The following is a 12,480-nucleotide window of genomic DNA, read 5'->3' as shown; positions in this document are numbered from 1 at the left end:
TACAAGGGTCCTGCATGTTGCATACATTGAGCTCTGGGAGCTCTGAGGGCTTGCGGTTCTTACTGGAGCAACATACGACCACAGGGTGACTCACCCTCCCCTGGTGGTGCGCACTGGAACAAGATGATTCTTTCTCTTGTGGGACAAGATGATTCACTCTCTTGTGGAACAGGATGATTCGCTCTCCTGTGTAGCAGGATGATTAATTCTCCTGTGAGCCCTGGATTGATGTGTTCTCCATGGTGGCCTGGATTGATGTGTTCTCCATGGCGATTGTAGCAGGATTGATGTGTTCTTCTATGAGGACAGGATTGATTAGTTCTCCTGTCGAGGCATCCTACCCATGCAGTCTGGGACTCATGGGAAGTACCTCTCATCTGATCAATGAGCAGGGAAATGAAGTTAGGGACCATAGTAATACCGATTGTATCTACCATACTCCCTACGCTAGGATGACCTCCATTGATTTGGGATCAATGATACTGGTCTGGGACCAGTGGTAGGAGTTGTACCATACTATGACGCTGGCTTCGGGTCGGTTGAGACTGGTCTGGGACCAGTGGTACATACTCTGAGACTGACTTTGTGTCAGTGCAGTGCTGGTCTGGGACCAGTGAGAGTGGTACATACTATGACGCTGACTTCGGGTCAGTTGAGACTGGTCTGGGACCAGTGGTACACTCTCTAAGACTGCGATACTGATCTGGGACCAGTGGTAGGAGTGGTACCTACTATGAAGCTGACTTTGGGTCGGTTGAGACTAGTCTGGGACCAGTGGTACGCACTCTGAGACTGACTTTGAGTCAGTGGAGGATGATACTGGTCTGGGACCAGTGGAGTTGTACCATACTATGATGCTGACTTCGGGTTGGTTGAGACTGGTCTGGGACTAGTGGTACATATTTTGACACTGACTTTGAGTCAGTATGATACATCCTCGATCATTTCTTCTTCTTCATAATTCGAACAAAAGCAGAGCAGAACAGAACAATGCAAGAGCAGAGCAAAACAGAGCAGATCAATACAAATCAATACAAGGCAGAACAAGACAAAGCAGAACAGGCAGAATAGAGTAGAGCAGGGCAAGGGTCAGGCTGTACAGGGTAGTGCATTTGATGGATGAATAGTAGCGACCGATAGACAGATTGCAGATGAAGTTCTCCCTAGTTGAGAGGGAGTGTTAAAATTGGCAACTAGGGCCAAACTTCATGTGGGTCATCTTATTCATGATGGATAATATTTTTATTTGATTACTCTCGTCGAGAGGTGTAGGATTGATATAAAGATCATCCAATTCCGATAAGTATTCATGGAGATATGAATTTATTTTGATTATGGAATTATTATCAAGTCGACCTACAACTCATGTAGGCTCAGAAGCCCAACAGTCGCATCTATTCAAACACCAACGTTGTGTATAAATACAGGAGGACTTTTCCTCATTTGGACTCACTCATCTCATCACATCTCTCTCTCTCTACTGCGCAGAAAAGAGTCTCTTCTCTACTGCGCAGAAAAGGGTCTCTCCCTCACACGTGAAGCCGGAAGTTGCTGAAACTGAAGCTGCAACTACAGAAGTAAAGATTGACCTGCGTGGACTAGAAGATCTCCTCATATGAACTGCGCTGTAGGTTCATCTGAACCTCCTCTGAAAGCCACAACTTTTGGTGGTGGAATCAAGTCAGTCTGACAGATGGTTTGCAAGATATTGACTGCCCTAGTTTGAAGCCGGAAGCTGCAACTGCAGAAGTAAAGATTGACCTGCGTGGACTAGAAGATCTCCTCATCTAAATTACGTTGTAAGTTCATTTGAACCTCCTCTGAAAGCCGCAACTATTGGTGGTGGAATCAAGTCAATTCGACAGACGGTTTGCAAGATATCAACTGCCCTAGTTTGAAGCCGGAAGCTACCGAAACTGAAGCTGCAACTACAGAAGTAAAGTTTGACCTGCGTGGACTAGAAGATCTCCTCATCTGAACTGCGCTGTAGGTTCATCTGAACCTCCTTTGAAAGCCGCAACTTTTGGTGGTGGAATCAAGCCAATCCGACGGTCGGTTTGTGAGATATCGTCTGCCCTAGTTTGATGATGAAGCCGCTAATGCTGATGCTGCTGATCTAGGGTTTGCTACTGCTGATATAAATCAGATTTATTGTACTATTTCTCTCTGCTGAATTATTGAAGATAAAAGAAGATTTGATCAAAGGGTTTCCCCACACATTGTGGGGTTTGTCCCTAGCTAGCCACCACAACTTGTGTCTCTTGTCTTGGCTTGTTTTCTGTCGATCGTTTAATGTTCTATCTGCACTTTACTTTATGTACATGTGATTGCTAATCTGTAGAATATAATAAGAAAAAGAAGTAAACTGTTATAAGCATAGAACATACCATAACTTAACATTATCATCATTGGAAATAGGCACTAGTTAAGTCAAAATAATGTATGGTTTAAAAAATTGGAAATTGGATTTTTGTTGGAATTACTTTTCAGTCCAAATATAGTAGTTTTTACTGCTATTATATTTTTTTAGAGATAAGGTCCACTATTTCTTGTATACGTTTCAAGAATATCTATTTTTGTTTTTAAAGTCCTTGAATATAAGTTTGTTGCTGAAACTTGAATCTTGCTGATACACATATTTAAGATAGCGTGAAGTCATGTTATAAAGAAGACAGTGGTAAACTAAAATTCATGGTAAATGTGTGTGATAGAGAGATAGATCAATAGAGAGGTCTATGCATGTTATTAGATTTGTTGTGAAGCCAACCCGAGAACATTAAATTCTCTATTTTCACTTGAGCAGGTATTGGGTTTCACCATAAACTCATCTTTTGTTGTTTATCATTGAATTGAAGGCTTCGATAATTGAGGCAGGAGCAGTGCCAGTCTTATTACGTATCCTACAAAGAAACCCAGCAGTAAATGGTGGACCAGTTCAGCTTCTTTGGGAGCTATCCAAGAGTGAGTCTGGGAGGGTGGGAATTTTGGCAGAGAAGGCGGCTGTTGTCATAGTGGCAAGTGCTTTTAACTTGTGTACATATGACCAGAAGTTGCAAGCAGAGAAGCTCTTGTACAACCTTTGTGAGCATGACAAGTCAGCTATCATTCAAGCAGCAACATCAGGACTTTTTGGACCATTAGTTCGCAGGTTGGCTTCTGGTAAGATTTTTACAGTGTTGCTTATTGTTTGGAAGTAGTTCTCCTCGTATAACTCTGGCAGTTTGTTCGTTTATAGCATCTCTTTCTCTGCTATATGCTTGCTAGTTGTGTCTTGGAAACATATACAATATTGCAATTGTTTGTTATTGGTTTATTTTATTAATATTGCAAGTATAAATTGGATATTGATTCCAATGTTGCACATGGTATATGAATTGGGATTTATTATTCGCAGGTGATGAAGCTTTGCAGCTGGAGATGCTGGAAACTATTTGCTCCCTTGACCTCAATGAACAAGGAATCTGTTCTCTGGTGGATTGTGGTGTAGTTCCACCCCTGTTGAATCTCTTGCAGAATGGCAAGCCAGATTGTAGACTAAAAGCTGCAAAAGCGCTTAAGCTTCTCTCCAATTCAGATATCAACAAAGTTGTGATGGCAAAATCTGGCACTCTCCCTGTGCTTGTCAGATCACTTTCTTCTCGAGTGCCTGATCTTTCTCTTCTAATTTTGGAAACTCTTGCAAACCTAGCATCAGAAAGGCAAAGTGCTGCCCAAATTGAACATGAGGGTGTTGTTTCACGTTTGATTGACATGTTAAAATTTGAGGATGTTCTCATGCATGAAAATGCATTGAGAACATTAGACTGCATTGCCAAGGACAGTCATACAGTCCGCCAATGGATAGCAGATTTAAAGGTGGTCCCTAGATTATATAGCCTTGTCCAAAATGAGAAACTTTCTTCCTCGTGCAGGGTGAACATCTTAAATCTCATTTCTTACCTTGCAAAAGATCGTATTACTCGTCAGGCAATCGTAACTCCAAGAAAGATGCTGAGCTTTTTTGTTGGGATCTTAAAAGGAGGCCAAGGATCTCAAGGATATCCATATGAGATTGAAGCAGTTTTGGCAATACTATCTGTGATGGCAAAGATGGATGAAGCAAAGCATTCCATGGTTTCAGAAACTTCTCTGCTGCAATTTTCAGTGGATTGTTTGAAATCAGATCGTCCGAAGATAAAAGAGTGTGCTGCAAAGATTCTTGCAAGGCTAACTGATCCAAATCTTGTAGATACAAATTTCCAACTGAATTTGGCAAGAATGGGTATGATTCCTCTTCTGGTTGAAATGCTGAAGTCTGGCTCAGAGCGTGCAAAGCAATATGCATCCGTTACACTTACACATTTGTCCATGCAAACACCGTATTTAACAGAAAGGCAGTCTGTTATTAAGAAGTTTCTTCCGAAGCTTGGTTTTTTAAGGTACAAAATTTGCAGAGTTCATGCTGCCAAGTGTAGTTCAAGAGGAACCCTTTGCCTGGCTGAATCTGAAGCCGTTCCTAATCTCATTTATTTGATCAAGGATGGCCAACACAGAAGTGCACAACGAGCAATTCAAGCTTTGCTTACTTTGGTGAAGAACAAAAAAGATATGGATAAAGGCATTGATTATCTTGTGAGAAATGATATAATCAGTTCTCTTGTCCACATTATAGGAAAGAATGAAAATTCTACTGAGAAAGCAGTTATACTGTTGGAAAGGATATTTAAATGTAAGAAATATAGAGTTCCAAGATATGCAGAGTTGGCTAAGGCAGCATTATATACAACCATGGCAACAGGAAAACGAGATGCTCGCAAGGCTGCAGCCACAGCCCTAATGCATCTTGGAATGCTGCCAAACACCTCGACCTATACACAAACTGAAACGGGTTAAACATATTTATGGCTAAAATTTTCTTCCGGTCACAATTACTCCATTGTCTCTGAAATTCCTAAAGACCTTGACAGTGGGCTCTTCTTTTATTCTTTTCAACCCCTGTATTGCCCATTGTTAACTGATAAACAGTATTCCTATCTGGTTGTTTTTGTAATTTACTGCAGCATAGTCAGTGAGTCTAACTGTAGCATTTTGTCAAGTACTTTAAAGTAATAAGAATTGAATCCCTGATAAGCGAGAGCTTTTCTTCTTCTAGGAAGGGTATTCCTGTATATGAATAATCTGGGCTGGAAAGGTTTAACTTGCTCCTCCCTATCTTTAGGTTGGAAACTCCTCCCTATGTACAAAAGTACTTACGATGAAGCTCCTCCTATATACAAAGTACTCACGATGAAGCTTGCCACAACTCAATATGTTCAGCTGCTCGGAAACTGTTTTGACTTTCAAAACTTTGCCTCGCTTTGTTCAAACTCTAAAAATATTCTTTATTTCTGACTCTAATGGTCAGGTTAGATTTATATCACGTTGGCATCCTGATTATTCTTGAGATTCTGGGTGTAGTTGCTGTTAAAACTAAGGTCTCTTCAATAAGTTTCATGGACGTTAAGCCATTGCTACGTTGTCAGGTACACGTTGGATGAGATAGTAATAGGTGGAATTTCAATATTGGTCCAAAAGGTCCCATCCTTTAAAGCGTGCACCTCTATAATACAGTAAGTTCAATTTTAACAGATTTTGTGAAGGAGGAGCAAGGTTGATTTTAACAGATTTTGTGAAGGAGGAGCAATGTTTTTCAAATGGGAGAGGGGCTAGTTCCCTACCGAAGCATTATGGGCCCTCTTTTTATACATATGATACATATGCGTGTCAGAACAGGCTGACAGCCAAACACATCGCTTTACCTCATATTAGTGCTGCGAGACCTGTGAGGCTGAGTGCGTTTTGCATGAAGCATGTATATGTTACTATTTGTTTCAAGTTTCAACTATCAAATCTGATGCATATTTTCTTATTTGTTCTAGTTTACTTCACACGTGGCAATATATTCACTGTTATATTCACCGTTTAAACATTATTGAGGATCCATGTAGGACTTCTTTACCTAATCTTCACATGGACCCGTGTAAATATCAAGTTAAAACCCGTCATTCCTAATGCAGAAAAAGGGTATGGTTTGTATATAGCATTTCCAAAATTGATGGAACGTGAAATGTCATTTATGTAAACAAAATTTAAAATTTAGATTAAAGTTAATTATGTTTTAAATTTATATGTTATTGCTATTTATGAGTTAAAAGATTTAATTATACATTATGGTTATAAATCAGTAACGAATATATATATAGAGAGAGAGAGGTTAGACACAATTTCTGATGAACCCGCTGTTAACATTCCTTGTCTAAATTGGTGATCGACCTGCTGTTAACATCCCTTGTCCCATCCATGTCACTGTTTCAATTGGTTTGGTTGCTGGTTAGATTATGTTGGTGAAGTGTTGATCATCTTTACTCGTAGCTTTTGACATTAGGGTTATGGTTTAATTATTTACCTAGTCAACATTTATATATATTATTTGAGGTAGTTAAGGTTGATTTAGGCATTTATGTGGGTTCACAACTCTTTTATGGTAAAAGGTGCCCCACCTCATAAGTTGTGTATAAATAAATATAATTTGAGTATTTTGTATTATCATTTTGAATTCATTAGTGATTGATTCTTTTGCATAAGGGCACCGTATCTTTTGTTTGGGGGTTCATGCCTATTTATGTGATATTCATGTCCAAGGTTTATGTTGGTTTAGGTTTTGTCAAAGTGTTCACTGTAGATCCACAATCTCTTTGTGGAACATGGTATTAGAGCTAGTGTGGACTTTTCCTTCTCTCTCCAACACTATTTTATGTATGTTTCATGTTTGAAACTAGGGTTTTTTCAAAACTCTTTTTGGGACATCAACGAATTTCTAGGGGTTTTAAATTTTCTTTCACCAAAGCCCTCCTCCTTTTATAGGTTTTGGTCTTTTTAGTGCATTTAAGGGATTTTTTGCAAGTTTGTGCTCTTTTTAGGGGAGTGCCCTCCTTGTCTCCTTTGCTTAGCCAAATATTACACTTTTAAGGTCGTTTTAGGTATAAAATTATGTTTTTTTCCATCCCTATTTCAGGACAACAACATTCTTTTTAGGGGTTTTAAGCCTTTCCACTATCAAGTCCCTTCCCTTTTTGGTGTTTTTTTATTCTTTGAATGAATTTGAGGGGTTGTTTTGCATATCAAAGTTTTTATAAGACAATAAACCTTATATTTCACTTTGTTTTTGTTAAAAATCGTTTTTGGTTTTTTGGAACAACATTGGTATTGTCTATGTTTCTCCAATTTTTTAAATTTTCCAAGGCTCTTGTTGGGTGCACTATCATTGTGGAATCAGGGGTTAATAAATTCTTCTTCAGGGCCTCTAGTGGGTGATGTATAAATTGCCATGGATATTCCACTCGATAGTTCATTATAACATATTTGATAAAAATAATTTGAATCTGAAATATATAATATGAGGGTTAATTTTCTTTGATTTTGTGGTTTATTAATTACTATTTTTTACTCGTGTGCAATAGATAAAATGTGAAAAATAGAGAGCAATGAAATACATTTACACACCAATCACAACAAACACCTAGATGACTTGGAAAACCCTAGCTGGAAAGTGAGGTCACTTTGCGCTCTTTTTTCTGAATAGAAATGATGCACATATAGAGAAGACACTCTCTATGGAGTTACTTGAGACCTGTGGCATATGGGCTGCTACAAAACACATACCTCTTATGTTATGTTCTTTTTCTATCCACCCTTAGCTACTTTGTTCTACTATAGAACAAAATGCACACGAATATATTAAAACCCTTTTTTCTCCTAGTTGTTTGGTTATAACATAATCCAATAGCCAACTAGAGGTTAAGTTTGACTCCTTCAACTCTGAATTAGAGTTACAACTTTGACCCTTCTAAAGTATTCTTCATGGTCTCCATGTGGTTAGCCCCTTTTCCATGAGTAACGGGGGTTGATGTGACATCTTCTTGAAATATGGTGGTCTACCACAATGGGTCAACTTCCAAGAGACATAACTTTTTCATTTGAACCCCTATTGACGTCTTTCTTGCACTGTTGGAAAGCCTCTGTGTGTAGAATATCGTTATGGGGTATGGCACTTTGGAAACAAATTTTCACCCCAAAAACCATCACTTAAGGCCCTAAATTTGCCTCGGAAGGTTTCAGGTCTTAATTCTCTGAACTTGTTTTTGCCACCAAAACTGCTCCTATAAGCTTATCCCTTCAATTTTTCCACTCTGAAAGCATCGAGATGGATGACAAATTATAGTGGTTCAATTTGGATCATACCTCGATTTTGGAGGACTTTGGTCCCCAAAAGCTTTTACTGAATGAGGTAAGGAAATTTTTTCTCCACCTCCTCCACGGAGTACCATTTAGCCATGCATAGAAGCTGTCTTTTAAACCCAATCTGCTAAAGTTCATACAATTTATGTTTTGTAGTTTTGGACCTTTTTTGCAAAACTATATCCACTGTCAACTTTGTTTGAGTATTTGGAGCTACATCCTCTATGGTGTTGGAAAATGTAACTAGATTCAATCTTCATAATTACCTTTGTACTTATGACATCACATATTTTTTTGAAAAGAAGAAAAATAATTATTATTTTCTAGCATGGGTTTCATGCTTAAGTTGATATGTCTCTAGGTCAAGCATGCTCTTCATGCTTCTAGGGTTTGTCAAGTTAAAAGAGTATTTGTCATAGTCTTGAAGTCAAGTTCCATTTGGATTTGAAAAGAAAATGTAAAGGAAAATTTATTTTGAGTCAAAATGTCATTTTTGTCCCTACAAGACCAATTTGGCGCTGCCTCAAGTCGGCCTAGTTTGGGGTAATTCAACCTCCTCATATGTGTATATATACGAGCAACTTGACCTCATTTCACACACACAACAAGCAAGTTCGATCTCTTGTGCAAGAAGAAGCAAAAATCAATGAAATGTCAAAAGAAGAAGTCAAAGGAAAGAGGAGAAAAAAAGCGAAATCAAAAGAGAGAATCTGCCCTAGAAAACCTCACACGTGTGAAATTTCAGAGTTGCAATAAGGATGAAATTTGCATGTCTGTTGCAAGAGGTTGAAATTTTGTTGTAGGGGCCGAAATCTGAAGTTTGACCAACTTTTGGAAGGGTTTGATTACCATTGACTTGAGGAAACTTTGACTTGTTGGAAAGGCTTTGAAGGAGGGTTGACTTGGGGCTTGTGAGTGAACTTGGTCTTGACATTTGGGTCTTGGATTTCTCATTTGATCCGATTCTATAAAAAGAGAAGAAATTATTTTGGGTTTTCCTCTTTGGAGGGGTTTTGCCCTGGCTTGGAGCCTACATCTGGTGTCCATTTTCTTTTATGATCTTCATGTTTTATGGTCTTGATAATTGTTTGATGAAAGAATCTAACAAAGAATAATAAAAACTGACATAATTTCAAAGCAGTTATCAAGGATAAGGAGAATTGTTTAAATATCTGCCATGCCAGATTCTCCACCACGGTATCAGAGCTAAGGTGAGAAGAAGACAACTTGATGATCTTCACCATTGGCATTAAGTGGAAGGCATCCATTGAAGGACATCATTTGCTAAAGAACACAAGGAAAAGTTTAAAACATAAGACTTGTTGACCTAGAAGAAAGGATACTACTCCCTTTGATGAACTATGGGCTCAATGCATCTTGGAAGAAACAAGATTGAAGGTAAAGGATGACACCGAATTAAATGCAAAGTCTCAAGCCTTTGTTGTAAAATCCAAGAAGAAGAAAGGCAGGTTTCAGAAGTCCAAAGGAAAACAAGATATGTCCAAGATACAACGCTATGGATGCAATGCATATGGACATTTTAAGAGGGATTGTCCAAATAAGAAAAACAACAAAAGGAAGGAAAGGAGTGGGCTCACATGGCTGAAGAACAGAAAGACCCTGAGAATAAGTCGAAAGGTGAAGATCCCAAGGATCTATACTATTGAAGGGGTTCCACCACTATCATGTTTATTCACAGTTTGTCTTTCTTTTATTAGAAAGTAGCAGTTAGAGTAACATGCACTGTTGCATTCTCTAGAATAGTGTTGGTTTTTGTGAAGCATGTTATCATAGAAGGAAACATATGACATTTGTAGATTTAGAGTCTACATGATCAAATTGCTTTGAAAGAAGTCATATAGCTAATAAGAATAAGAAGACTTGGACCATATTGCACATCATAGTTCATCCAAGTATTTTCTAACATAATGTTAGAGGTAGTCATATCGCAGAAAGGATCACCAAGATCCTCCAATAAGAACCATCATTTAGGGGAGGTTCTTTAATATTTAGAAGAAGCATTATGACTGATATATATTCCATTTACTATGGAAACAATAATCTTGAAGGATGAAGGGATGATGATGGTCAAGTTGTGGTTTGAAAGGTAGAATTGAAGTCTTTCTCCTCTAAGGAAGGGAAGCTTATCTTCAATAAGGATAGAAGCAAGCTTGTTCAAAGAAAGGATGGTTAGATGGTTGTATAAAAGAAAATGTATGTATGCCCTTAGTAACTGATCTTTTCTAGAAGGTAGAATTCTTGTCTACAAAAATCTTTTACAGAAAGAGTTGGTTGTAAGAATGTGCTCAATAATATGAGCATGAGAGGTCTTCTATGTGGCTACTTCATTGAAAACTTGACTAAACTGAGGGGGGGGAGTGAATTAGTTTAGTATATACATGGACATTAATTTTCTTTTCATTAATATCATTAATGATACATAACATGAGAAGCTTAACAAATAATAACCAACATATGAATATGTGATCAACAAGTAATAAGCAAACCAAACCAGATACATGAACACATAATAACAACACACATTGACACCAGGTATATGTGGAAACCCATAAAGGGAGAAAACCATAATTTTATTATTGTTGTGATGCAAAGGCAAGCTCCTACTCCTTATTACCTCTGATTTTATGTAGGCCTCAACCTACAGGAGGCTGCTACCTCCATTTTCTGCAAGCTGCAATATGCAAGGAAGCTCCAACTCCCATATGTTTTCTGTAGGCCACAACCCACAAGAGGCTCCTATCTCAACCAACTCCAACTGGATATTTATCAAGCTTCAACTTGAAAGGAGACTACCATCCCTTTATGCAAACACAAAATAACAATGCACTGGTTTACCTGGTCATAAATTTTACATATCTCCATCTTCATTTCTGCATCTTCTTCCCTTCAAATTTGCTTCACATCAGCTTCATAAGTGCTAGGTAACTAATGCATAATAGTTCAATCAACTCCCCCACATTCATCCATTCTCACATTCTCTTATGCCTTCCAAAACCACATATTTTATAGAGATAGTTTTTTCGCTGTTCATATCCCACATAAGAATATGAAGTGAATAGGCTTGACTCTTTGCCTTCCACTCATTCATTTCCAAACTCTTCATATCTTGAATATTAGAACAAAAATAATTCATCCAATATTAATTTCAGCCACATGTAATCATTAAATGAATCAATCTAATGCCAAAATCAAATATCAATATTTATCATTAATGCATGGAGTCTTGCCTTTGCATCACAACAATTAAGCTTAATGAGCAGTTTTACATCACAACAGATTATGTAATATAGTAGCTGCTGCAACATTATCAAAACATTTTAATATATCACAACTCTTCCTCCTTCTTCTGCTCCTTTGCCTTCTCTTATTGCTCGCTGCTCCTTGTGTTGCTATTCTTTGTGTTGTTGCTCCTGCATCCCTTGCTACTCCTTATGCTGCCTCTTTGTTTGCTGCACATTTGCCATCAATGACAATATTGCCAACAATCTCCCCCTTTGGCATTGATGGCAACTCAACTCATTCGCCCTCCTCCTTTTGTCTTGAAAGATATTTCTCCTTTGCTGGTTTACTTGGTCATTTCTGCCCATAACTTCTGCTTACCTCTCCCTTTGACATCAATGGCAAGGGGTTATAGATGCCTTGTAACATGTACACTATAGTGTATTGGTCTGTGTAAACAATGTTGACACTATCATTGATTGAATGCTACTTGATAAACATTGCTCCAAATAAGCTTCAAAAATGATTGAATACAGTAAAATATTGTTGTGAAAACATTCTGGCAAATGTTGCACATATTTTGTTGAGAGAACACTTTGTAAGATATTATGAATTATAGTCGCCAAATAATAAGTGCATTGCATCATTAAGTACATGAGACATTGAATATGTGAGGCAAGTATTTGAGGATGTAACTCCATAACCTTGTATGTAATAGGCAATAAATCTGCAAAAATAAACATTGAACCATTGCAGCAACCTTGAACATCCATTTCATCTGCATCATGTATTTTGAAGCAATGGTCCAAAAAAATCTGTATTTTTAATATTATTAAATATATAGTGCTTCATTGATTCCAAGAATTCCCCTAGCATGATAGCCACAAAAATAGTGATTGGTTTCCACCATAATCTTAAAGTAATGGATGATTTCTGCTTTTATGGGGTATTGAATGAATGTTGCCAATGTACAACATGAATGTT

General features: G+C 37.9%; 1 protein-coding gene across 1 annotated transcript in view; it reads left to right on the top strand.

The window, feature by feature from the left end:
* LOC149222450 (U-box domain-containing protein 43-like) overlaps window positions 1-5,785 on the top strand; it is an 86,086-nt gene extending 80,301 nt beyond the window's left edge. The window contains exons 4-5 of the mRNA XM_089385451.1: window positions 2,856-3,159; window positions 3,395-5,785. Coding sequence (XP_089241577.1) covers window positions 2,856-3,159; window positions 3,395-4,872 — 1,782 coding nt within the window. The 3' untranslated portion in view covers window positions 4,873-5,785. The remainder of the gene's footprint in view (window positions 1-2,855; window positions 3,160-3,394) is intronic.
* The last annotated feature ends 6,695 nt before the right edge of the window (window positions 5,786-12,480 follow it).

Source organism: Pinus tabuliformis, chromosome Q (assembly GCF_031772625.1).
Source record: "Pinus tabuliformis cultivar Carrire ecotype Pingquan chromosome Q, CPIR1, whole genome shotgun sequence".
NCBI classification, from domain to species: Eukaryota; Viridiplantae; Streptophyta; class Pinopsida; order Pinales; family Pinaceae; genus Pinus; species Pinus tabuliformis.
This window is presented reverse-complemented; position numbering and strand designations above follow the sequence as displayed.